Here is a 26151-nt window from a genome sequence, read left to right on the forward strand (position 1 = left end):
TTTGAGTTTGTACAGAGACTTTGTAGTAGTTTAACTTTACAGCAGTGAATTTCAACTTAACGCAAATAACTCCAGTCACGTGATTAGTGTTTACAAAATAGCGAAACACAACGTGCTCTTCATTCAGTTCCAAACACATCAAGAAATTAAACGCATAACAATTGTTTCGTTCCGGAGAGGTCTTCCTGGCCGCTTAATGTTGTCTTCTCTTAAATAGAAGGACTTTTCCGGTCTTCTTTAGTCGCTGTTTTACTTTCCAGAAGGTTTAATGTTACCCTCTTTCCTCTTCTTCTCCGTATTTTGAAGTTTGGTCAATACTTTCCTCTCGTGGCCGGCCGGGTTTGGCCTGTTAGTATTCAAACTCGCCTCCTTCTTGGATCGTCCTTTACGGGACTGACACACCATCGTGGCTGCAGGATCGAAATTATAATAATCGTACTCGTCCAGAAAGTACTCGATGTGGTTTGTTAGTCGGCGGCGTTGACTAGCTCCTTTCATTTCTGCCTTCGGCGATGTAGTTGTTGATGTCTTCTCTGGCAAACGTCCTTGTCTTTCAACGTGATGTTGTGAAAAATAACCGCCGTGCAGGTTTTTAAATACCCTGTTAAGCACGTGAAACGCCCTGAAGTTATGTGACACAGGGCGCACCCTTGGTCTAAATACCAGCTTCTGATTGGTCGATAAATTACGACGTGATGTTTTGTATTACCGTGTGATTTGATGATGGTATTGTGAATGACTGTCTTAACAAAAGCGCCTTCTTGCATCAGGCGATTTTAGCGTGGCAGAAGCATATTTCGCTTGGGTGCGTCGAAACAATTATAAACTTGACAAACGATGCTATTCAAGTAATTATTGTTTGACTGCAAAGGTGCCATTTTCGGTCGCTTACTTGAATCACAATTACTAAGGTTGTTTGCTGAGTCGATTTCTCTGATACCTAGGGATTAGAGAAATTAGATCGCGACGAACCGGGCTAGTAACCTCCCCCTAGATGGAATGTTAGTCCATCGTAGGGAACCCTTAGCATCTTGGCGAAGGTTTCCTTACGCATGTAGGTGATGCCGAGTTGAATGATGAATTAATGAAAGACCACTTTGTACCTTCTCCTAAATGACAACTGACAGGGCTTGTGTCCTTGCTAATTTCATTTTAGTTCTGTGAACTTGGTGATGTGTAGATCGAGACAATATTCTCCCTTATAAATGATTTTTGTTAAAATACTTGTCCCCTATCTGTTCAGTATTTCTAATGCACCTCTAATGTACTACTTCTTAGGAACACGCGGTAGTATTCATGTACTGTGGTTTTGTACTACGATCGTTTCAGTTGTAAACATTACGAGCAGATGCAGTTTGCAAAAGCATAGGCAAGGGTAAACAGGTGCCACATTATTTTATAAACAAATTTTGTCGGTCACCTGCCCAGTTGCTCCTAGTAAATTGTGAATATTTCAACCTATTTCCTCGTTGGAGACATGGAAAGCCTTTTTGACCAAAGAATTCACATGCCTTAGTTCAGGAAAATCACAACACAGGCAAATGGAAAAATGTAAGCTGTCTAATTACTTCAACTGATCACCATCGCATTTCTCCTTTCGCCAGCAGGCTGTTCACACAGCGGTCAAACGCCACGCGCGTGCGCAGTTTCTGTGCAATTCCCGCCAAAATTCTCCATACAAAGTCTTAAATGTTCTGAAAGCTTTCGCTTAAAAGCCAAAAGTTAGCGCCGTTCCTGGAAAGTTAAGGATTATTCGCAGCTTACGGATGGGGAATTTGGTAATTGATCTCTACTGAGTTTCCCAGTTTGAAATTTTCTTTCATCGTATTGTTTGTATAACAATTTCTTACAAAAGTTTGCACACCTTCGAGTCAAATTCTTAGAAAAGTTTGAGGCGGCGAGGGCCGGATGTAACGTCAGCTTTTGCGTTTGACCGCTGTGAAAGGCTGGTTGTATTTCAGCGGCACTCCGCTGTAATCCTGTCAGCAGTGTTTATTGTTGTATATAAGTCCGCGCTTTCCGTTCTTAGGCGACCGCCATCTTTGTTGCATCTTGCAATTGTTCTTGTCGCGTGAAGATTTCGCTAAGATTGAAGTTTACGCCTACGGACCATCGGGGCCTAGTGTGTCTATTCAAACTACTGGCGTTTAAATATTACTCTTCAATTGTAAGGTAGTCAGGTAACAGGTTTAACAGAACACAATCCATATAAACAACAGAAAATTAAATTGTCAAAACTAAATTAAAATTATACTTTATGTAATAAGCCGTTGTGCTTTATGCCCAGTAGCTTAGCAAGAGGCCAATCCGTCTACTGGTCCTTAAATTGCTGGGTGGACGGCCAGTCGGGCCTTTCAGTATAGAATACGGAACTACGCACCGACCATTAAGGTCGGTACATACGAGAGAACAAGTCCCTGCGAGTAGTCCCTTCAATAAGCCCCTTCTTGTGAACAACCTATTTTATTTTTTTAAAAAAAGCGCAGGGACAAACATTTGGTACCAGTAACTTGATCCACGAATTCAAACTGGGGACTTGTTCCTCAAAATTGTTAAGGTTGCCACATACGCGTACGAGGGGACAAGTTCGTGCGATCACTCACCTCGTGTGAACGTCGCAGAGACGTTGTCCCATGGAACTTAGTCCCATTGACTAATTCCACGGACTTATCCCTTCGTGTGTGCCGACCTTTGGGCGACCGCACCTCCTTCGTACATATCAAGCAGGGAGATTATTATCCACCACCAATCACTTTGATTTCACAGTATTTAGTTCACTTTATTGACAACGATACAATGCGTGTTGCATCAACAAGGACCGCTGCAGCTATTTGCCGCAATCAAATTCTCAGTTAAGCGAACTCAAACTTATATTAGATTCAACCCACATTAATGGATCCAATGATAGTAAGTGCAATCTCTAGAGATTTACAATACAAAGTCATTTTAGCCATGTTGATAGGAAATTACAATGGGTGATCTTTGATCAGTAAAGTTCACCTAACATGGCGGCAATGACGCAAAGTGCATACCAAAAGCATTATTACCCTTGTAATGTAACTCATTACGGAGTAATTAACCACGACGACCGTGTTGTAGACGAAGCCCATTTTTATTAAAGAAATACATTCATTTTACTTGGGTATCTTTTGATTTTCTTGCGACCAGAACTACCTTATAGATGTATCAGTGAAACGATAATATATTTAAGCACAGATTTGTGGCGGGCGGTCTCTAAGTAATCTGCACAGCATCATTGGTACTTTGAAAGACGTTTTGTAGAAGATTGTTATAAAATCAATACCATGCAAGAGGGAGATCAAAAGCACGAAACTGTTTTTACATTCACGTCGTCGCTGTCCGTGGTCATGTTGTTCTAAGCAGCTTTGATACTGAAAAGTGCCACTATTTTGTGCCACATTAAAAAGGAAAACTATAAATTCCCTAATTTATTGGTTGTCAACGGTCAGTTTCGCTAGTCATTTCTCGACCGGGAAAGACCATTATTTCCTATACTCCCACGACCCAGTTACTCTTTTTAAACAAGGCAAACCAATGTCTCTTTCGAGCGAAAATGATAATTTTTTTCTTGTTTTAAGCTGCGTTTTAGTGTTCCTGATTAACACTTACTGTCTTTTTAAAGTAAAATTAAGAATACATCTAGTACAGTTCATTCTTCTAAGGCAATCGCATTTATTCCCTCGCATTTTTGCCATTTTATGCTAGAGACACTGACATCCATTGAAATTACTTGGGCAAAGAAATATTTTGCGACCCTGCTTTTGATTCTCTTAGTTCCTAGGACACAGTAAGCTCGCATCTATTCCACACCCAAGTTCATTCAGACGGATTTCTGCTCTCACTAAAAGCGCAAAGACAGAAAAAGCGGAAACACGAGAACCACGCACCAGACGAAAAGGCCCGAACGACAGAACCAAGACACGAACACGACAAGCAAACCGAAACATAGACCCAGAGATTAACATCATTTCTCAATTAGAAACGAAAAGAAACGCAAACTATAAAGTGTTGTTTGCAAACTTAACTGTCAGGTTAAAACATATTATTTTTCATCCGCAAACTGTGCGGCCCTATTAAATAAGCGCTCGCATCTATGATTTATATCTTTTCTATAGATTTGATGCAATGTAAGAACTACTTTATTAATTCACCACAAGGGCTTTCTTGAAGCATTTAAACAGAAAACAGTCGTCTGGCTTGACAAATGGGTAATCTTCATTGTGGTATCTGTCTAACGCAATTTTCGCATCATTCCATCGTTTGTGGAAAGGTTTGGTGACCCTTTTCATGTAATGGTTTGATGTCTTGTCGATGTTTTTGCCGAGTGAATCCTCCAGACTCTTGATCTCGTCCACTTTAATTTGGTTCCTGTCTTTCTCTTCACATTTAAGCTGTAAGGACGGCAATAAAAAAATCATTTACATGACGACTTCAACAAGGGCAAAGTGCGTAATTCAGCGAACTCGACTCAACTCGGGTGGGGCGCACCGACGCCCGGGAAGCCCAGACGACGGAAAGCAAACCTGTTTTTGAATTATTTCTACTGTATTTCATGTTTGGCAAACTAAAATTAATAAACTAAAGAGTGCACGTGTTCTTGAGTCAATTTTCTTTTAAACACAAAGAAGGGACTTTATTTTGCATTGAAGGAGGCATGTCTTCAATGGTCTTCAATTGATGATTTTCAGTCATGCATTATCAATTTATTAACTCACAGGAAATAATTTTTACCTCAATCTTTTCTTGGATTTTGTTTTCCTTTTGTGGATCGTTTTGTCCGCTGAGAAACTTGATAAAATTCTCTGCGTCGTCCAACCAAGTTCGAACTTCTCTCATCAAGTTCCCCATCTGTTTCACTTTACTCTGGGCATCTTGAAGCTAGGATATGAAACGTTTTACATTTTAAAATATACATAGCAACATCAACGGGCTGCATATGTCACTATTTAAGTTTTCCTTTTTGCAATTTTTCTTCCATGTTGTAGTCAATTATGCGAACCCTTTCAGTTTCAAACTTTGCATAACTTGTTTAATGTTAGTTCTGAGAATACAGTGCTACATAAACTATTAAAGGACTAATTCAGGTATCGCGGGGAGCCGGGGGGGGGGGAGGGGCTGGGGTGGCTTTAGCACCCTAAATATTTCCGAAAAAAATTACTAAGAGAAGAGTCTCTAAAGCCCCCAACTTCAAGTCACAAGTCAGCCCCCCACCCCACCCCCCAAAATCGAAAAAATGTACCGCGGTCCCTGTATACCACGATATACCAAGCAAGTTTTTATTATGTTTAAAATTATACTATCAAATCTAGAGAAACTGACCTCAAAATGATAGTTACCACACCGAAAAGGAACCAAGTAAGTATGATTGACACTGGACAAGATTGCCATGATTTAGGAACAATGAACGAGACAAGATCTAGGCTGCTGAAATTTTTCACGCGTCCGTGATCCGTTACAAAGTTTGAAGCTTGCATATAGGGCAGATTGGTAATCTTACAATAGGCTAATTGATATAACCGCGTTAATGATTTGGTTCTTGTCTTAGTACTCACCATTGCCTTCCTTTCCTTGACTGAGTTAGTGATCTCCTCCCAGCATCCATCAAAGTCTTCCAGCTGATCTCGGATTCCCTTAGCAGTCGAGTTGTGATAGTCAGCATCTTTAATAAGCTGCTCTCCAGTCTCGTGAAGTGATTCCAAACGTGTTCCTTGAGTCTCCATCTCGCGCTCCAATGTCTATTAAAAATATTAAAAAGAATCTTACTAAATAGGTTGCGGAGAGCTGTCAAAACAACAGAGGGTCTGAATGGGGTTTAGTGTTTAGCGTTATTTGCCCATAATGTTTAGTGTTTGCTGTTACATTAGACAATTTTTTAATGATTACTGTTTTCGGGGAAAATACTGTTAAGTGTTTGGAGGGTTTTTCGTGAGGAATTTAAGCATTGTAAATTCCTATCTGCTATTCAAAAATCAGTTAAACATCACTCATGAAATTAGAGAGAATTTTCAGATTTCTCCTCGGAAATCTTCGGTAGTCTTCGGAAATCTTCCGAAGTGATCGGAAATCGTTGGAAAATGGCCGAAAACGTCTTCATATACTAAACAAAATAATATTGGCCTTTGTGGAGCTGTTTTTGCTTCTTTCTGGGTAAAATTTACTATCACAGTGGTTTTTTACTGTTAGTGTTAAAATGCCTAAAATTTTTAGTTTAGTGTTGTCGACGTACCCCCATTCAGACTCTCGCAACAGGGTTTTCTTTATAATGACGTGTTCGGATATGTTGACTGGATTAACACAATTGTTTCTTCCTGTTTAACTTAGGTCTTAACATTAATATACCTCCAGCAGGTTCAAATGCATTTTAACTTGTTCCTCATCTGTGATGTCCGTCTGACCAATCACATCCATAGTTTGTTCTTTACTTGACAGCCAAGACAACAACACTGTTTCTTCTTCACGTAATTTATTCCAGTCCAGAAGGGCCTGGTTCAGCTTCTCTTTCCACTCCTCAGCCCAGGTCCACACGGCCGCCCAACGCTCACTCAAGACCTAACATGGTATGGCAATAGCTCAGTTTCATTATATCATCATACTAGCAAACTGAAGTTCACCTTCAAGGTATTGCTCTAGCAAACTGAACTTCTCTCTCAAGGTATTGCTATTGGCAGACAGTGAAACCATGATCGACTAGCAGTAATTGAGACTCCCCAGTGTTTAAGGCCAGGCAGTACACGATTGATAACGAACAACGTTGCAACTGAAACCTTATTTTTCAAAACATATCTACATCTATATCTACATTTAATTCAGTCGGTAAAGTCGTTAGACATCACTCCAACTTTCCTTAAAAATATATTACAAATGTGAAGCTTAATAAAATAAAAAATAAAATAAAAAGTAACAATAAAAAATAAAAATAATGTCTAAAAATTTAAGAAGAATTAGTTGTATCATATTTGATAGTAGATTGCTTTAAATTGTCAAAAGTTCATTTAGGGGCGTTAAGAAAATAGAAAACTTATTAGAAATGTGACAATAGCATTGTTACATGGTTTGGATTTTCTGTAGGGTGGAGCTTAGGATATACAGTAACTCATCCACAGGTTACTTTTACAGAAATTTGTAAGACGCGCCAAGGACGGTCATCATTCATCAAATGTCCAACTGAACGTTTATCGTAGGAAATGACTAGGGACGTTTCTGTAGCAGTAGTACAGGATTAAGTCCGTGTATCAAACGATATACTTCAGTCTACTTTCCTACCTTAACCCAGTCCCTGATGGTTTCATCTATAGCAGGATCTTCTAAGTCCATATCTAGGATCATGTTCACCATGGAGTGATTTGCCAAATCTTCTTGAAATGTCTGTTATAACACACATGGAAAGTGCGATAAGTGTTATATTTCAAATAAAATTTCGTTAAATTATTGTCAGTTTTATTACTTTTTTGATAAGAAAGTGTTCAAACAAAATATAGACCATTAAAAAAGGCGGACAATGGAAGACTCTTGAAATGGTTCAATTCAGTGTACACAAGGTTACAGATCAGAAGGTTTCTTACTTTTAAACGAGACCTCGAGAAACCATTCGTTGTAGAGTACAAACATAAATTTATTTCAGTGGGATGTGATAAGCATGTAACGTAAAAGTTTTCCGTTTCTGGAATTATCTTTTTATTTTGCGTATTACATTTTAAATGTAACTAGAATACTGTGACTTCCTGTCGGTTTGAACTCTCCTTGTCAGTTAAAGCTGTATATGTTTATACCGTTCTAGGTGATTAAGTCACTTTCAAACCTGATGATTGGTAACTTGCAACTGCACTCCCGCATGAGTTGGCTCGACGTCATCATCTAACGCCATCCGGGACTCTGCACGAACCAGCCAATCATTCATTCGCTCCAAATGTTGTTTGAGTAAAATTATATACAGATCGAACAACCTGGCGAAATGAGGAAAGTGTTTAGCACAAAGTTTAATTTCAAGGACAAGGTGTTGCAGAGCTTTCCCCTGACATAAGACGGTTTTATAATAATAATAATAATAATAATAATAATAATAATAATAATAATAATAATAATAATAATAATAATAAAACTTTATTTAAACTCGAATTTAGAGTAGCTTGACAGCTAATATTTCCGAGAACGAAAATTGATAACAAAAAATAAAAATAAAAATTACTATTTACATATTTAAAATTGACTCATATTAACTAATTATAAAAATTGTTATTCACATGCTTCATGAATTGGCTTTGCAGATGTGCCTTTATCAGGTCATTGAAGGAGGTCTGTGGTGCACAAGGATAAAGCAATTAAAAATATTTGGTTTATTGCCAGGGATGGTTGAAAATGGGTTAAAAAGTTGACGCTGATTAAAAAGATATGTTTGGATCTTTCAGTTATTGCTGCATTTTTATTTTCTTCTTCAGCTAATAAGTAAGTTAAAGAAATGTATATTACTTACAGCGGCCCTGGTGCTTTATGAATAAAGTTAAAAATAAACAATAAATGTGGTAATGAACGTTCTAAGAAAAGGGTTTATTCTACATATATTTTTTTTACATTAGAATTTTTACTCATAGAACTTCAGGGACATCGTTAGTAATTTACATTTTTTTTAGCTGAAGAAGGTTGCAGTAAACGAAACTTCATAACATATTTTTTTAATCTTATCTTTTTTAATCTATATTTTGCAAAGTAATGTAAGAGCATTGATTTTTGTTAATGCACCCAAAAAACTCCCATTTTTTAACAACTGTACCTCTGGTGTTCCTTGTTGAGGTTATCCTCGAGCCTTTTCAGTTTGCCTTCTGTTGCATCCATTCTGTCACTGAAGTACTCTTCATGTGGATGGTCAAAGTATTTCTCATTTACCAGGTTCCTTCCTTCCTCCAATACATCATATGTCTGCGACTCGACCGACTCCAGCTCAAACAGTATCTCCTAATGAACATTAAAGCAAAGCTTGATTTGCTTTGATGAAGGTATGAGCCAAATATTAAAAAAAACCCTGAAAAATTTGGATTGAGAACGTATTTATCGTTAACGTCCATCTTCATACTTACTTTCGCCAAAAGCGTTTTGGATATATTTCTGAATAGCAAGAGTTTAAAGATGGTAATGGTGATGACTGGTGTTGCGGGTATAATTGTCAGCTGTCATTTAAAAAGTGGCCGATGTGTTGGTACTTTTGGTGTCGTTAATGAAAAAAAAATATTTCTTTCAACGCGATACACGCCTATGGGGTCGTAGTTACCTGAGATTGAATAATTGAGAAGTGGATTTTTTTTTAGTTAAACTAAACTGAAATAAAACAAGGGAACAAACAAACAAACAAACAAACGAACAAACAAGCAAAAGATCAGCAATGAACATTAATATCAAAATCAACATCATCATCAACATTAACAACTTCATCATCATCATCATCATCATCATCATCATCATCATCATCATCAACAACAACAACAACAAGAACAACATTAACAAAGGGTTAGGTTAACCTTGTGTTGATCCAAAGCATTCTTAGTAGTCTTCAAGTCCATGGAATCTTTGTCCGAGTGCTTTGAACTGTATTCCAGATCAAACAGTCTCTGATCCACTCCATCTAACTTCCTCTTTAGATGATCCACGAAACTTGTAGAGCTATAGAAATTGCACAAACATTATAACCATGCTTTATAAGATCCAGTTGTAAACTTGTTCAAATCTTCGGAATGTCGACCTTCCTGTGATCTTGCCAGCCATGCGATTAGCCTTGTTACACAAGGTTACATTGCAGTTGGTTGGTGCATTTCAAAACATTACATTATAAAAGTGAATTGGATTATTTGCAATTCTGTGGAAGTGAAAATTCGTTAGTGGTTACGTGATGTCCATAGCAAGAAATCTTGACCTGGTGCGAGTCTTCGCGGCCTATCATATAGATCTCTTGGACGATGATCTCTGTACCCCACTAAACGACGAACAACTGAAAATCTATTTCCAGAAATGAATGTAGACGAAATTCAATCACCAAGGGTTCGGTAGACTGTGCCGAATATAGGAAACGCGAAACAGATTAAAACTTGAGTAGTGCCTTCAATATCCAAGCTAGAGTACTGAACTAGCTTATAAAGCAATGATAATAGTTTCGCCCTGCTCGTCTAATTCTAGAAACATATTTCAAGTTTCTCTTGTTTTAAAAGGTGCACCCAAAAGCACAGGGATATGTCGGAAAAAAATTATATCGACAAAGGAAATTTAAAAATCAAAAGCACAGCATGTTTTCGGACAAATTAAATGTGTTATAGTAGTTTTGTTTTATATATCTTGTTTAATTTTGCCCGACTCACCTTAATTGCACGTTTTCCAGCTTTCGTTTTCATAATAGTTACCGTTTAAGTGATGATACGTACAGTTAGTTTCGGTTATTAACCGTAAAGATTCGATTCGTCGATCGGGGCGCTAAATTAATTATTCCTTCTCTACTGTGTGGTGGCACTTACTACTTTCTCGTTTCTATACTTGGTCCGGATCGAGATTTCCAGATATGGAGTTTCGATTAACGAGTAAGTAAAAATCAACTCATAAGATTACAGATGGGAAAGGACGATCTTGGTTATGGACAAAAATCAGTTTTCACGTTAGTCGTTAACGCTGAATTAGTGCATTAACCTTTTCACAGCCAGTGCATGCCTTTGTGCTTGTGATCTGTATGAAAACTGAGCAAAAGCCTTTCCTTACCCGATATTTTCTCTTTCTCCTTCCAAATTGATCTCAATTTGTGTCAAGTATCTAGAAAGCATAATGTAAGCTGGACAGGATGAAATAACATTGGAAATAGCCCTCATCTTTCGACAAAACAATTTTCCATCGTCATGCTCGTTTTGAATTTTTATTTAAAAAATTGACCGGAGAAGTGACAAAACTAAACTAGTTTTATTGCGATACTCTCACGTGCCAATTTGTGTTTTATTCGTTACTTGTTCCATTTCTTCATAATTGTTCTGAAAATTCAATCCTCAGTATGCGGTTAATGGTTGTTGTAAGTTGTATGTTGTATGTACCGCGTTAGAGCAGTTTTCAATTGAGTGTCCTAAAACCAAAACCAAAGTAATTACTCTGGCCAATCACAAAGGACACAGACAATCCAGGGAACCAATCAAAACTCGAAGCAAATACATGAAGCTGGCACGAAGCGCGGGAAAACGTGCGCGAGCGAGTCACGTTTGGTTTTGGTTTTTGCTCTGATTGGCTGAGAAAGTGGCGCGAGATTTTTAAGCCAATTACTAAGCGTAGTAATGCAAAACAAAAGCAAACGCAATTTACTTTCGACACTCAAGTGAAAACCGCTCTATTGCATTTACAGTTACTTTAATATTTGTACATTGTTCAATAAGTTGAATGGAGATAGAAGAAGTGAAAGCCTTGAAAGCACACTGAGGTTGGAAAGAAAAATAACAAGGTGGGTAAACACAAGAATAATATGAGCCCAGTGCGAAGTTTGTTTAGGGAATGAACTGCAAGTCAGTAATGGAAGTATATATGTGCAGCACTTGAGTTCTTAGGAAACTGAAAGAGTTCCTGATACTAATAATCCCGGCGATCATAATTTAACGTGCGCACTCTCAAGTGCTTGACATATTTTTTTTGGACTTCAGCATTGCGCTCATTGGATAAGTCGTGTTGCATTCTGCATACATCTCACATTCTAGGCAGTATAGGGTCACGCCTGTAGCTTAATATTGTGGTTTACCTGGGAGAAGTTGAATCATCCTTGCTATATTGGAAGTATTGAGCCGGGCTTACATCTGAAGCTGGTCCGTCGTTCTCTTCAGAGCTAATGGAACGCCAAGATGGCGACCCGGGAGGTTTTGTTCTCTTCGGTGTGCTTCCACCTGAGATACGCTCAGTGGACACCAACAATACATCCCTGCTGCCAGTTGATATTTTGGCAACCTGGAAAAGAGATGTTTGCGATGAAATAACACGCTACATACCTGAAGCTACACAGAGTTCACACACACACACAAAATAAAATTTGGACCAGAATTATTGCTAATCTTGTAGCTGAGGATTTCTTTATGTTACAAAAGGGTCCAAGAAAATTTGTTTTGTTATATCGAGGGCTCGAAAACCTCGATGTTCGTCATGTCGAGGTAAAGTTAATCGAGTTAATCAGCTTTTCTCCAGATACTGTTAACGATTTTGAAAATAACACATGAATATGGACATATGTATTTGATCTTGTTCTCTTGCTACAGTATTAAGGGAATTGATCCTTGTTGGTCTGATTCGCATTCATCGTTTGTCGCGTGTTGGCATTTATGTTTGGGCTTCTGGATTGTGTTCGTTATAACGAGGATTTCGTATATCAAGGTCCTGTTTAATACATTTTACTGTAGCTTTGGCAGGCTGAAGAATATCGTTCGTTATACCGAGGAATTCGTTATATGGAGGTTCGTTAAATCTAAGGTTCCACTGTACCAGAGTCTTAATTATCTACACATACAGGCGTTTTAGCTTTGTTGAGTTCCTCGTCCTTGCTTTTCTTTTCCGGTGTGACTGTTTCATCCTTAGTACGACTAACAGGTTTCTTGCCCGCTTCTTGTTCTTTACTAACGTTTTCCTTTCCACCGCCACCATCCACCGTCATGTATTTTCTTTTTTCCTTCTTAACTTCAGTTACCGTTGCTCCATCTGTCTCTAGAGCTTGAAGTGCCTGTAGTTAAAAATGGTTGCATTACATAGATACAATCAATGGATGTATTTTATCAACTACAACAGACAAAAGTCGACTTTTGGCTGTTCAGATTATTCATATCCTTAAGTCATTGACCATTCTTTAGACGTTTAATTTCAATTTTTGACCGTGACTTTAAATTTTGACTTGTACGCATGTATTACAAAGTGTACTGCAGAATCCTACCTTATAACATGCCTTGACAGAAAATGATATCAAAAACCGAAGAACAATTTCGTTGGTTTAAAACTACAACGAATAGGGATTTTTTATTTATTTATCGCACCTTGTTCTATTAGAACCAAATAAGTTTTTCAATTCATGAAATCAAATGTGCCACAGATCCTTTATCATCCAATTTCTCTTAAACTACGCAATAATTAAAAAACCGTATGTAGTACCTTTTTATCTTTTTCAGTTTTCCCTTTTGTGGCCCCGAGTGCATCCTTAGAGGAAACCTGTTAGAAAAAGTAAAGTTAGGTCGAGGTTTAAGGGTAGAGAGTACACGATATCTTGCATGGGTACAATAAACCTAGCTCCTGTGCTTACTTGAAAACTGTACGACAGAAAACTAAAGTACTACTCCCTCTGCTAGGTGGGTTGCTAGTCTTGAAATAATTTATGGCTATCACTAGAATTTACTTCAGTTTCATAAAATTTGACAAAAACGAGACGTATTTATGGGAGTGAGAATGAAAGAAGAAATCATGAAGTGATTGAAGATATTTATTAAAGGAGCTACGTAACAGACACATATGGGATTTTTTTTCAAGTTTGTTGTTCGCAATCTGTCTTAACCTTTCTCTGTCGTAACAATTGTTGTTTATTTTAGGGTAATGATCACTTCAGTCTTTAGTGATTTTCAACCTCACTTTCTCCCAATATAAAGAAATATTGTACATTCCAAAAATGACTTTACCCAAGACGGGGGGGGGGGGGGGAGGGGGGGAGGCCCGCGCGACGCGCCCGACACGCGCACCGACCACGGGGCGCAGGACGACGACGGACGACGAGGCCCCCGGAGGAGCCCACGGGACCGGAGACCCGGGGTGGGAGACAGAGGGGCGGGCACGAGCGGACGCCCCACGGACAACCAGAGACGGACACCAAACCGAAGCAGGAGCAAGGAGACGGAGGGGAGGGGGGGGGGGGCGGACAAAGCCCGGTCTGAATCGGGTTAAATATCGTTACAGAGCTCCTTTAAACAAACATATACCGTGTTGGTGGTCTGAGTGGACGTGACATGACCATCTGTTGTGGTGATACTTCGTTGGATTGTGGTTACAGTGCTGTACGCGTAATTCGCTGACGTTTGAGGAGATGATGTGAACCTTAAAGGTTCCTCTTTAAGCTCCTACAATAGTGAAATGAGGTGGTAAAGAGATGGATCGAGAAAATGTAAAATGCATGCAGTGATATAATCATTGGTTGTTGTAGCATGTCCACTGCAAAATGTGAATACACATGAAAATGATGCCATCGTAGCTTAGAGGCCCGTTTTCATCTTGTATGCACCTCGAACCGAGGACCAAAAATCCTTCCCTGCACACAGATCTAGACAATGGCTTGAACTCGTATCTAAGTATTTATGTTATTCCCTTAATTTATCTCGATTGCACGAGGCCATGTACTCGGATCGGGGAGTTGATTACTGGACCAATCAGAATACACGTCCTCTATTGAAAAACGGATTTATTTTTTTCAAATTGTAAACACTTCCAAACTTTATTTTATGCAAAATATATCAATTTGAAGTTGAACAACAAAAAATGGGCAACAAAAAATGCGGCCGGGATGAAAGCGGCTTTTGAGGTACGTGAGTGAAGTCTGTTCACAAGCCATGTGACCGGCACAGTCCTAACACGACCCAAGTAACTTGGACTTCTCCCTGATAGGAAGCTTGTTCATTGCAGGCTACCCCCAGTGTTTTGTGTTTGCTCTAACAATTCGCCGGTATAGCTAGTTTCACACCTTCAGTTGGTGTATAGAGGAATTGCGAGAATACAAATAAAATGAACACGACACATGGGCAGTGACCAGGCTCGAATCACCGGCCGCTAGCTTGACCTAGATTTCCAAGCAATTGATGGTGTGGTGGTAAATGATAATTTCCGTGAACCGTGATTTTACGATTATGTGGCTGGCGTGAAACGTGTTTAAAATGTTTTTCTTTCGGCGTGAAATGTAATTGAAAAGCCGTGAGTCATGAAATGACCGTGTTATTTTTCGATCTGAAACATACAACGAAAAGTGCATAGAATAAAAAAAGGTGCAAAATAAATATAACGAAGTGGTAGTAGCAGCAGCAGCAGCCATGAACAAGCAGCAGCAGCAGCAGCAGCAGCAGCAGCAGCAGCAGCAGCAGCAGCAGCAGCAGCAGAAGAAGAATCAATTTAATGATTCATGATGTTGAGTACCTTGGTATCCGAATCCTTGAAGGTTGGACTTGAAGCTGTGGATGAACTTCTGGACGAACTAGAGGCAGTAGGTTTTCGAAACGGGGACACGACAATAGCTTTTCGCTGAAAATATTAAAAAGAAGGAATAATTTGGAAACAGCTATGGTTGGTTGCTGAGTATATTTTCCGCGACTTCATCACGAATATTTTGTAATGCCGAAGCCATTCGTTATTGGATTTAAAGAGTAAGCATGGCTTTTTTAATTTTTTTTTGAAAGCTCAGTTACGAGACAGTTAGAGGCTCGTGTTGAATAAGTTCTTCGCGAAGTTTAGCATACCGGCAGTACTTGGCATGAACGCACTGAACATACAGATTTCAAATGAAAGAGGGCACGTTTGCTCTCGCTGCATGAACATGCTATTTGAATGAAATGATCAAGATTATTTCAGTTATTATCTCAAAACAGTATCCGAGACTTAAAGCATGCAATTCCGACTTTTATATTTTGACGCGAATGTTCCAAATTGCAAGCGTTTTAGTCGGAAGGACGAAAAAAAAACACATTAGAAATGTACAAGACAAAACCAAGATAATTTACTTTTTAATTTTTCTTTAACGTTTTAACCCCTTCTTTGCACATACATTTCGACATTTATCATTGTCATCCCAATAATAATAAAAAAACAAAACAAAACAACAACAACAACAACAACAACAACAACAAAACTATTGTCATCCCTGAAAACAATTTGCGATAGACTTGAAATGTTTTTTTGTTGACCAACCTCTGATATTTGAATCTCTGAAGGGAAGCCGTACACATGAAGAACTCGTTCTTGACCCGCCGCCTCGTTGCCCGTGTTGCTGTCAAAGAAGACTCCATCATTCTTTTCTTCGTGTGTTGTGGTTGTCTTTTTTACGTCATACGTGGCGCCACCTGATCGTGAGCTCTCGTATCGGGTGGAAGAAGTCTCGACTTTATATTCCTAGCAATGGGAGTCCAAAAGGAAAGAATGACTACTTTTTCATCCATAAACTATATGGATATAAGCAGCATAAAAAATATTTGTAAAACTCGTTTCGTACCGATACAGACTGAAATCAACGTAAATGGCTATTGCGTGATACAAAGTATAGTGACCTCTAATGAAAATATATAATAATAAAAGAGATCTTTTGAGTTAAATAATTATTGTTAACCAACGAAATTGTGTAAATAGTAGTTGTTTTTTGAAGTTACTTACCCTTCTTGTAACCTCGGCAAGTGCTGCGTCTTTCTTCACAATTTCAACGGAGCCTGTCCCTTTCTCCACGAATTGATACAAATACGACAAGAACAGCGTTATCATATTTTTATCGGGCGTGTCCGAACCAATATCTTGAAAGCAAACATGACGTTATTAGTTCATGTGATATTACTTCGATTCCGAAACATGAGGCGACTATTGCTGGGTTGGATGCCACCTTTTGTTTGTCAGATTTTACGTGAATGGCATGCTACCATTCGAGCAAACAATAGAACAAACAACAGGAACAATGACCCTAACCCCCAAAGCAGTAGCAACCTGCTACACTAGAGGACAAGCTGAATTACAAGCTCACAGGAGCTGCTACACAGGCAATTGCCACCCTAGGAAAGGTAAGGTAAGGTAAGGTAAGGTAAGGTAAGGTAAGGTAAGGTAAGGTAAGGTAAGGTAAGGTAAGGTAAGGTAAGGTAAGGTAAGGTAAGGTAAGGTGAGGTGAGGTGAGGTGAGGTGAGGTGAGGTGAGGTGAGGTGAGGTGAGGTGAGGTGAGGTGAGGTGAGGTGAGGTGAGGGGAGGTGAGGTGAGGTGAGGTGAGGTGAGGTGAGGTGAGGTGAGGTGAGGTGAGGTGAGGTAAGGTAATTTATTTCACGTCAAATATACGGGGAGATAGAGATGACATGATAAAAGTGTTTCACAATTTAGGTAATAAAAATAAATGAACAAATATCTGCCATAAGTGACAGATTATTTCTTAAAGGTCTTCGATATTGAACAAAGCAATTTTCAACCTTATTTTAAAGACTCTCAAAAGTGGTTGGCCTCGACAAAACAAAGTTTCTTTCTCTCAAAGTATGATGTCACTCGTATACTTACCTTTGGTTTCGAAAAGAGAGGGCACACCGTATGTTGTGGTCGCCAGGTTAAACGCATGCGTAAGACGTTTTTCGCTCTCACCCGCACTAATTGCATCAAAATCGAACAGAGAGGGACTAGAAATTGAGAAAGATAACACATTATAAGCACGTTAAATATTTTAAAATAAGAAATTCACTTCTAGGTGGGATATCTCGTAGACGGTCGCAAGACTTATGTGAAAGATTTTTTCTGTCTCATCTACACTATAATCAACGGTTTACTGAAAAACTTCAGTAGAAATATTAAAACTAAAGTTGTCCGACGTTTCGATGTAGCTAACATCACTATCAAGGTAAAATGTTTTATCGTGGTGTGAACATAAATTAGTTTGTGGAAAATAATAGACATTTGCTCCATCCGCGCGAAACTATTTACATTACCATGCAGCAAATGTCTATTATTTTCCACAAACTAATTTATATTCACACCGCGATACAACATTTTAACTTGATAATGATGTTAGCTGCATCGAAACGTCGGACAACTTTAGTTTTAATATGATCTACACTAGCATATATATTTACAAAGCCCAAATAATTAATCCCTCCTCAATCCCAGGTACTGAAAACGTGAAAAATGAAGACAACTTGGTTGTCCTATTAGAATTACAGATTCTGGCAGTTGTTAACCATTTCTTATTGCCGCAAAAGTGACTCACAAAAGTGTTTTGATAGGTTATCTTATGGAGCCAAATTAACCAAAACCCAGGATAAGTTTGCGCTAAAGATGGCAACGCTTGGTACTAACATCACACAGCTAAATTTAAAATACATAAATTGATTTAACGGTCTACCGAAGTGACTTACTTGAAGGAGTGAAGCAGAGCATTGAATGCCAACCCATCGATCCAGCTGCTAGCTAAGTCTATGACATGGACTTTTTCTCTGTATCTAGTGGAGATAAAAAGAACAGTACGTACAAACATAGTTAGTAGAGGGGACTGGTTAGGAAAACCGGCAAACTTCAAAGAGGCAACGCTTTGTTGCGTTTTTCGCGTGGTCACGTGATAAGATAAGATAAGATAAGATAAAATTTTATTGAACACTCCTAAAGAGGTTTTTCAGTGAACAATACATGAAGTTGAATAAAATGTAAAATTTAAAATGTGTACCCTAGTTATATATTATAAAAAATAAAAAGAAATAGAAAGAAAAATGCAAGAAATAAGAAAAAAAATTAATTTAAAAATGCAAGAAATAAGAAAAAAAAATTAATTTAAAAATTCGGTGATCCTGAACGTGCACACAGATATCAACAAAACAAGATGGCGGTGAGAGATGCGAGCGGATAGAGAAACAAATCGTTAGATATTTGGTCAAATTTACAGTTTAAGAAGTTCAGATTTGAATGATTTCAAAGTTTAATGTGTCAAGATAGTTATGGTACGAATGGAAAGCGACGTAATCATTGTGATTAAGTGGTAACTAGCTATAGTACTGGGTCTTAAGTGACGAATCATTCAGATATTTTTTCTTTAAATCGTTTAAACACAATTTTTACTCCTGAGCCACTGTCATATATTTTTCTTCTTAAAACAGCACAGTCTGTTGTGTGTTGAGGCGTAATGCTTGAACAGTGTGCGAGAAAAGGTCAGGAAGCAAAGGACTCGGCCATTTTGCAGGGTTTCCATCGTAGCCGTAAGAATCCAGCAGTAGAATGCTGCGCATGGCCGAAGTTACTTAACAAGTGACTGCAGTTAGTGTTTTTTTGGGAATACGCGAATTACTTAGAACCTGTCGTCACGGTAGTCAATCACTAAATTTGGGATGGAAATACTTCAAAAATCAATTCGGGGTGGCCAATTTTAAAGTTGTGAAATCTTAATGAACAAATTGAAAAAAATTATGGGACACATCGCCAAAAAAGTTTAACTAACAGTAACTAAAACTCAATTTCTTTTTAAGGTAATGTTCAAGGCTTGAAAGGCGAAACCTTAGAAAAGAACTTCCAATTTTTTGTCAGGTAAGTGAAAGAGAAAAACAACGACGAGATTCTCTGTAGTAAAAAAATCTCAGAATTTTTAAGGCTAGTCAGTTATACCAGGAAGTGTTGCAATGGTGACGGCAAAAAAGCTCAACCAAACTTCCAAAATACCTTAAGTTTGTAGTGTCAACTTATATCGTACTAATTTTAGGCACCCAAACTGACCGGCTTAATAAAAAAAGTATCGGTGAGGCACAAAATCAGAAATTTATATGCAAATGAATCTACATCTACTCAATGGCTGTTTTCACACTAGAGACGGACAAATCGTCTAGACGGACAAATCAACCGAGACGGACAAATCTTCCTAGTGTGTAAACGGGACGGACACAGTTTGGACGTACAAATCATCTGAATTTGTCCGTTGATTTGGCCGTCTAGGAAGACAATTTTTCGAGAACAACTTGATCTTCTAGATAGACAAGTCGTCTAAAATTAAAGCCGTCTTTAATTCACACGAGACGAACAAATTGTCAGACGATTTGTCCTTCTTCTAGTGTGAAAACAGCCAATCTCTGTACACACCCTTTCAGGCGATCCTGACACCAGATCAGCAGCTTTCTGTCCACCTCATAGTCGCCTGGTGAAAGTTGGATCACCTTGGTTACCTGAGCAAAGGAACACGAATATTCATAAATCAATAATTCGACATTTGGTGGAACAAGGGCAGTCTCGGCAAATTATTACAAACATTGTCAAAATGGTCGGGTCGTTAACCTTCGAGAGAACAACAGAACAAACAATAGGAACCATGTCCCTTAGCCCCCAAAACAACAGCGGCTGCCTCTCATAAGCTTAAGCTAATGAAAGCTGCTACACTACTTTTCCAAAGTGTTTTTTGATATTTGCTGGTTAACCATAAAGAACCACAGTTTTTGTCAGATCTACGTGTTGGACGCTGATAAGATACAGTAATTCGAGAAAGGTTGTCGGGAAAAAGAACAATAGCGTACGCGACAAGACCGAAAGGTAGAATGGGTAGAAGTAGAGAGGGGGTAAATTATAATAAATGGGAAATTTTTTTTTTGAATTTAAAAAATAAAAAAAAAAAAAAGAAGGAAAAAAAAAAAAGAAAAATACGTGATTGATTCAATTTTCAAACCGGGTCCAGGGTATTTTGTTTTTACTAACGCCATCCCACTGCCGAAAACCGCCGACTGAAAAAGTTCCTTGTAGTGATCTGGGCCCGGTTGTATAAAGCAACTTATGATTATGTGAGATTTGCGAAACTGCTCTCTACATACATACATAGGGCTTTTTCGCATCAGCATTGTGTTTCGGCTATACTCTTTAATCCAACTTCGGCTGATCTATCCGCAACAGCTTGCACAAAGACCTTCGGGAACATAGTAACTGATGGTTGTCGAAAATTTCACTTAAGCCCTGATCTCAACAGGTGCTTGTTCTTCTTCTATAAGGTCTATAAGCGCTCTTTCAAGAATATATGCTAAAGCAAGAACTCGTCTCTTTTGAACTTTTGTTTCGATTAACTTAAAAAAAGCAAATGATCAAAACTGAGATTTCGAGCTATGGATTTGTCAGGAAGATTAGTAAGAAAAATTAATATTTTGACTGTGGATTATACCTGAAATTGTAGAATGATACTCCAAAGCAAGCTTAAAGTGGCTCGCTGAACACCAGCTACGATCTCACTAGCAATTACACCAGCTGTTTGCACCTAGGGACAAATAGCATGATAGTAAGTCACGCTATTGTAATGTCTTGTTTTATATTTGAGCAATATGTCTAGACTCTTCTGATATTGCAAGTGTAGGCAAATCACGTGGTGTGCTGAATAAGTGGTAGGAAATGAAATTTTACTTCCAGTTCGAGAACAAGCGCACTTAGTCGTTTGAAGGAATTGTTCTTGAATACTAAGACAAAAAAAATGAAGACAGACTAAAATACAACATTAAAAAATGTAATAAATGTTGAGAGGTCGAATCGACTGCCTTTTACGCAGAAATGGGTCATGAACAGCACCATTTTTTTTTACATGTGAATAGACCTTTTTCGCTTGTGCGTTTTGTTGCCCCATTACAGACCATGTGATGATACTCTTGAGAATTCTTGCTTGCAAATTTTCAAATAGTCGCGTGTATATGAACGAATAAATTTTATGTGGATAAAAGGAAAATTCTCTAGAGAGCATCACGTGGTCTGTAATGGGAAAACAAACCGCCTAAGCGAAAAAGGTCTCTATAGGAGCTGTTATAACTCGCCTTCGGCGATGACGATTGGAAGTAAAATCAACCCGTGTTTGACGGAAGACAACTAAACTTTAGGCCAGTTATAAGGCATTTACTTACCTTGTTTCTTGCCAGATGTCTCATAGCCTCCTGGACATTTTTGATGTAGCTTATACGGTTTTTCTTCGTCTCTCTAGAAACTTTAATTCCAAGAAGTACTTCGACAAGAGTGAGCAGTATCTGGCCATCTTTGACTTCGTTGATGAGATCAGAAACTTCAATGGGAGGATTTGCCTGAATAAATCAAATTGACCGCAAGAGTGTAAATGTTGCAAAACGGTTACAGAAAAAGATGATATGAGATAAGTACCAGTATCTCTTCACTATCACCGAGTAAGCTTGGCCAATAAAATCGCACAGGCAATTTCAGTCTGTCAAGAGAAAATGCTTGTCATAATTCAAATGCAATCATTTCATCACGTTGAAGTTGCAGTGCAAACTAGCAGGGATTGCAATCGATTTGCAAGTTCAACTTATGTCCGTTTTCTAAATAGGATTTTCAATCCTTTCAATTATCCTGCAGTCACTTTTTTCTATCTTTATCAGTCACTTTTTTCCATCTTTATCAGTCACTTTTTTCTATCTTTATCAGTCACTTTTTTTTAATAAAAGGAAAAAAAGGAAGAAAAAAAGAAAACAAAATCTTTCCATAAACGACTTTCTACATTGTGACAATAAATTGGAATAACTCGGTTATGTCTAAGACGCCTTCCAAGCCATCGTTTAGGTCTTCAAGCAAAACGACGGTTGTGAAGGTTATGTCCAACCTTGTAGTTGAGGATTAAACAACCCTTACTACCAGTCATCGTGTCTTGAACCCGGCTATTATCCACAACATTCACCTCCAATTCGGTGAATAATTGTTAATTATATGCATTGTTACGGTGATCAATCTAAAGTGGTAAAAAAGTCTTAAGGGTCATCAGAAGTGTTCTTACTTTTGCTAGCTGCAGGTTAATCCACCGAGTGAAAACCTTCTGATGCCTGTCCAGTTGACCGGCTGTAGAAACAGTAAAATAACTTTTAAATGTTATGCAATAAATTCGTTCAATTATAAAGTATTAACAGATCACGGAATGCAAGTAAATTAAGTATAACCGGACACTTTTTTCCAATAGCGTATAGCGTGGCCATTTTATCTTACTTTAGTATTTACAACGAACGCCTAACTACTTTAAATTTAATTGCTAAGAATATAAATTGGATGAGTCGCTCGCAATGAGTGGCAGAATTATTGGAATGCAGCCGGGGGGGGGGGGGGGGGAACTCTTCAACAATTTGGACGAGATGTGTGCGGCGCGCTCCCCGTAACTCTTATTCTTTCACAAAACGACCCATACCATTTTCCCCATCATCATCCCCATATTTCAGACCACATCCTACCCAGAATTGCTACGGTTTGTGTTAACGTTTAAGATTTGATACAAATTACTAACGTTTGTAAATCGCACTTCTCAACGGATGAATAACTAACAATCACAAAAAAAGTTTCCTTCAAAAATATACGTAGTTGCTGACCAGAGTCAGTCAGATCAAAATGGTCAAAGTGTTTACCATATTTTAGACCATAACGGCTTAAAACCATTCTCTTTGGCAGCGCACATACCTCTATAGTTTGTGCAAAGGAGTACCCCCCCCCCCCCCCGTTCCCCGATCGCGTGCAGCGCTAGCATAATTTGTGAATCTTTTCATGCGCTACGAAAACTAGGATCATTTATGCGAGTGTCACGGAAGCTCACGATTTTTTTTCATCGTTTCGGTCTCGTGAACGTTTTGATCCTTAAAGACCATGTTCGCTGGTTAAAACGGACCACATATAGGCTTCATCATGATCTATAAAGATATTGGCGGTTCTTTCCCGGCATTAATTATTTTAAATCATTATAATTAATGCTCAAGAGGTGATCCGTGAAATTATTTATCAAAACTTGCTACATTTTTCATACAAGTTTTGGAATGAAACAAGTTCTTAATTTTCTAGTAAAATCAGCATTGAAGCGGATTAAGGAACATTAAAATATTATTTCGTTGCCGAGCGTAATTCACTGCAATTAAGGTCAAAAGTATATAAAGCAAGGGATATTTTGTAACTGTTACCTAGGGATGGTGGTTGCTGTAATGGAATGGAATGAGCAGAAATATACAAGCTCCCTGACTTATTTTCTATTGAAATATTCGCCAGTTTATTTTTTCCAAAACAGCCAAACAACGTAAAGTGGAAAAATGTTTTTCTGTTTAAAACGACATAATAATTGTCAAGACTTGTTCATTTGTATTTATGTTCCATTTCAGTTAACGCAAACAATAGATGTGGTCAAAAAGAACAAAAGGGTTTGTATTAGGCGCGTTTTATGTGCTAGAAATGACAAAAAAGCGGGTAGAAATACTAGACATTTTAATCACCTTCTAAGCTACGGTGTAACATCAAGAAAATGAAAGTAATTTGCTAACTCGCATTGAGTTTTTTCCTTTGTTGGTTTAAGTTACAACTAAGCTTTGACGCTGGATCAACCATAATCATGATCTGACTTAACTGAAGTACGTTTGTACTCAGATCTTTGCATTAAAATGATAATTGGCGGAGAACGTATAGCCGAACCAGTCCTTAATTTTCTGTAAAAACATATGCCCGGCTGATGCAGCATCTCAACAGCTGATACGAAATATAGTTTGCCATTGAAAGTTTAAACTTTAAACTTACACAACAGACAGAATTTGGTTATTTAGTTCCAGTTGGAGTTTGCAAAGTCTCTGATTCTCATGCAAATTATTACGGATTGCAAAATCAACGGCCATAACAAATGATCGTAAGATTTCATCCACTTTAAGTTCACCTTAACACGTGTTCATTTCCTACCTTTCATTGAGACGTATTCTGTATTCATGGTCGTTCACGTCTAATTCCGGAGCTAGTAGGAAACTTTAAAGAATTTCTTCCAAGCACGACGTCTGTAACTAAACAGTGAGTCAACTTCTACAACCGTGCTAACCGTCTGAAATAAAAGAACGGTTAAAGCGGCTTCAGAACAACGCGTGCAGTTTGGTAATCATCTCTGCGTTTTCTACGGACACGACTCTTCAGCAGCGCCCTCTTGAACACATCGTTAGCGTGTTATGGCGGCTCGGGCTACGAAGGGTTCGTGTTATTAATTTCTGCTTTGTACACTCGGCATGTCATCGTGATTGGCAAAACGTCACACAACACTGCCTATTGTCTAATTAACTGTCATACAATGGAAAAATAACAACATGCTCACTGCAAAAATAAATGTTTTGTTTTCATGCGATGCTGGGCTTTTGATTAATTTCAAGAATGCTTACTCCGTCAATGGCAAGAACAAACTATTGATTTTTAAACTGATATTGATCTACAATTGTTTGATGAGAACAATATTCTCCTTCGCTTGTTGATGATTTTCTTGACATCTGTCTCCTAAACAGCGTGTTGATATTGGAAGGGGAAATAAGATTTTGATCAATTTCTGGACAAAAGGCCAGTTAAGAATTAAAAATTTTTACAAGATAAAGTTGACAAGCTTCATATTTTCAGAGAGAGGAATGTGTGTATCTTTTCGTTTTCTGTCTAGAAATGAGCCTGCGCTCACACGAAGAAGCGGTAGGCTCACGACTAATAGTTGAGTTGCCCAGGGTTTTTTTCATATTTGGTGAAAAACATCCTCTTACCTTAATGACAGGATGTTATAACAATACCCTCGATATTTGGCTTGACGTCTCTTTTTCCCCTCTTCCTGTCTTTTGATGACTCATATAATCTGTTCTAATACCAAAAATTTGAAATTTAAAGTAACGAAATTAAACCTCGACTTTTTTTTAGATATTTATGCATCACCGTTAGACCAAAATCTTCTGTAACTTTTGGCTGCACTACCGAGTACGAAAACATATCACACCTAACAGCTTCTATTATCTACCCTTATCTGTGGCTACATGAATAAGATATGTTACGAGAAATTTGAAGAGAAGGTAAAAATTAATTCATGTAGGTTAAAAGAGAAGCCCCATCAAAAAATTAGGCCTTCGGCAATATCAAAACTCATCCTTACTTGTCAATCAACCATTGAAACGTGCAAAGAAGTTGCACTGTTCAATGCATATTTCTCTGTTGAGATGAGAAGTGCAATCCTTACAAAGTCCTTATTTTCTGAAGTAGATTTCGGGTGTAATGAAATATTTTACCCAGATCCCATTCTTGCTGAATACCCCTTAAAAATCGCCTCTCCTCAAGTTTTAATTGTTTTGAACGTTTTGCGTGAAACCGCCATTTAATAGGAACGCCAGCATGTTTCTTCTTCCGTGGCAATATAATGTTCACTGTACTTGATGACGACTTGAAGCAAAGAAAGCAGGCCCAGACTCGATATCTCCTTTGCTGAAAACCTTTATCAGATAATTGCTCGAAAAAAATAAGAGCGATAAATTTATCACCTAAGCATTTCAATAATTAAGACGACGATTGAAAAAACGACTGTCAGCTGTAGAAGGGAGCTTTTAATCTCCATAAACGGATATATATATATATTTCTCGAGTAGTAGCAATATAGGGATGTTTGAAGGCTAATAATAATTATTTTGTCGCTTTTTAATTTTT

At 38.1% G+C, this 26151-nt stretch overlaps 1 protein-coding gene across 5 annotated transcripts; it reads right to left on the reverse strand.

The window, feature by feature from the left end:
• Window positions 1-3362: 3362 nt before the first annotated feature.
• On the reverse strand, window positions 3363-24740 carry LOC144658461 (dystrophin-like). Of its 5 annotated transcripts, XR_013571722.1 has the most exons (24): window positions 24400-24740; window positions 22481-22542; window positions 21603-21776; window positions 20879-20971; window positions 19819-19901; window positions 18117-18200; window positions 17269-17384; window positions 16396-16529; window positions 15937-16137; window positions 15169-15273; window positions 13968-14105; window positions 13153-13209; window positions 12521-12730; window positions 11765-11967; window positions 10753-10803; window positions 9531-9672; window positions 8789-8970; window positions 7820-7964; window positions 7285-7386; window positions 6361-6570; window positions 5574-5756; window positions 4753-4899; window positions 3985-4412; window positions 3363-3856 (listed from the first exon to the last, which is right to left on the reverse strand). XR_013571722.1 is itself a non-coding variant. In XM_078518866.1 (23 exons), exons 1-23 carry the CDS (start codon window positions 24425-24427, stop codon window positions 4164-4166), a joined length of 3099 nt encoding a protein of 1032 aa, XP_078374992.1. In that variant the 5' UTR covers window positions 24428-24740; the 3' UTR covers window positions 3983-4163. The 5 variants fall into 5 exon arrangements, 4 of the variants coding, with proteins under 4 accessions (XP_078374992.1, XP_078374994.1, XP_078374995.1 ...); XM_078518866.1 differs by lacking the exon at window positions 3363-3856 and having other exon boundaries at window positions 3983-4412; XM_078518868.1 differs by lacking the exons at window positions 3363-3856; window positions 15169-15273 and having other exon boundaries at window positions 3983-4412; window positions 24400-24739.
• Window positions 24741-26151: the final 1411 nt, after the last annotated feature.

The sequence above is a fragment of the Oculina patagonica genome, chromosome 6, assembly GCF_052425735.1.
Source record: "Oculina patagonica isolate OP01 chromosome 6, crgOcupat, whole genome shotgun sequence".
Taxonomy (NCBI): Eukaryota; Metazoa; Cnidaria; class Anthozoa; order Scleractinia; family Oculinidae; genus Oculina; species Oculina patagonica.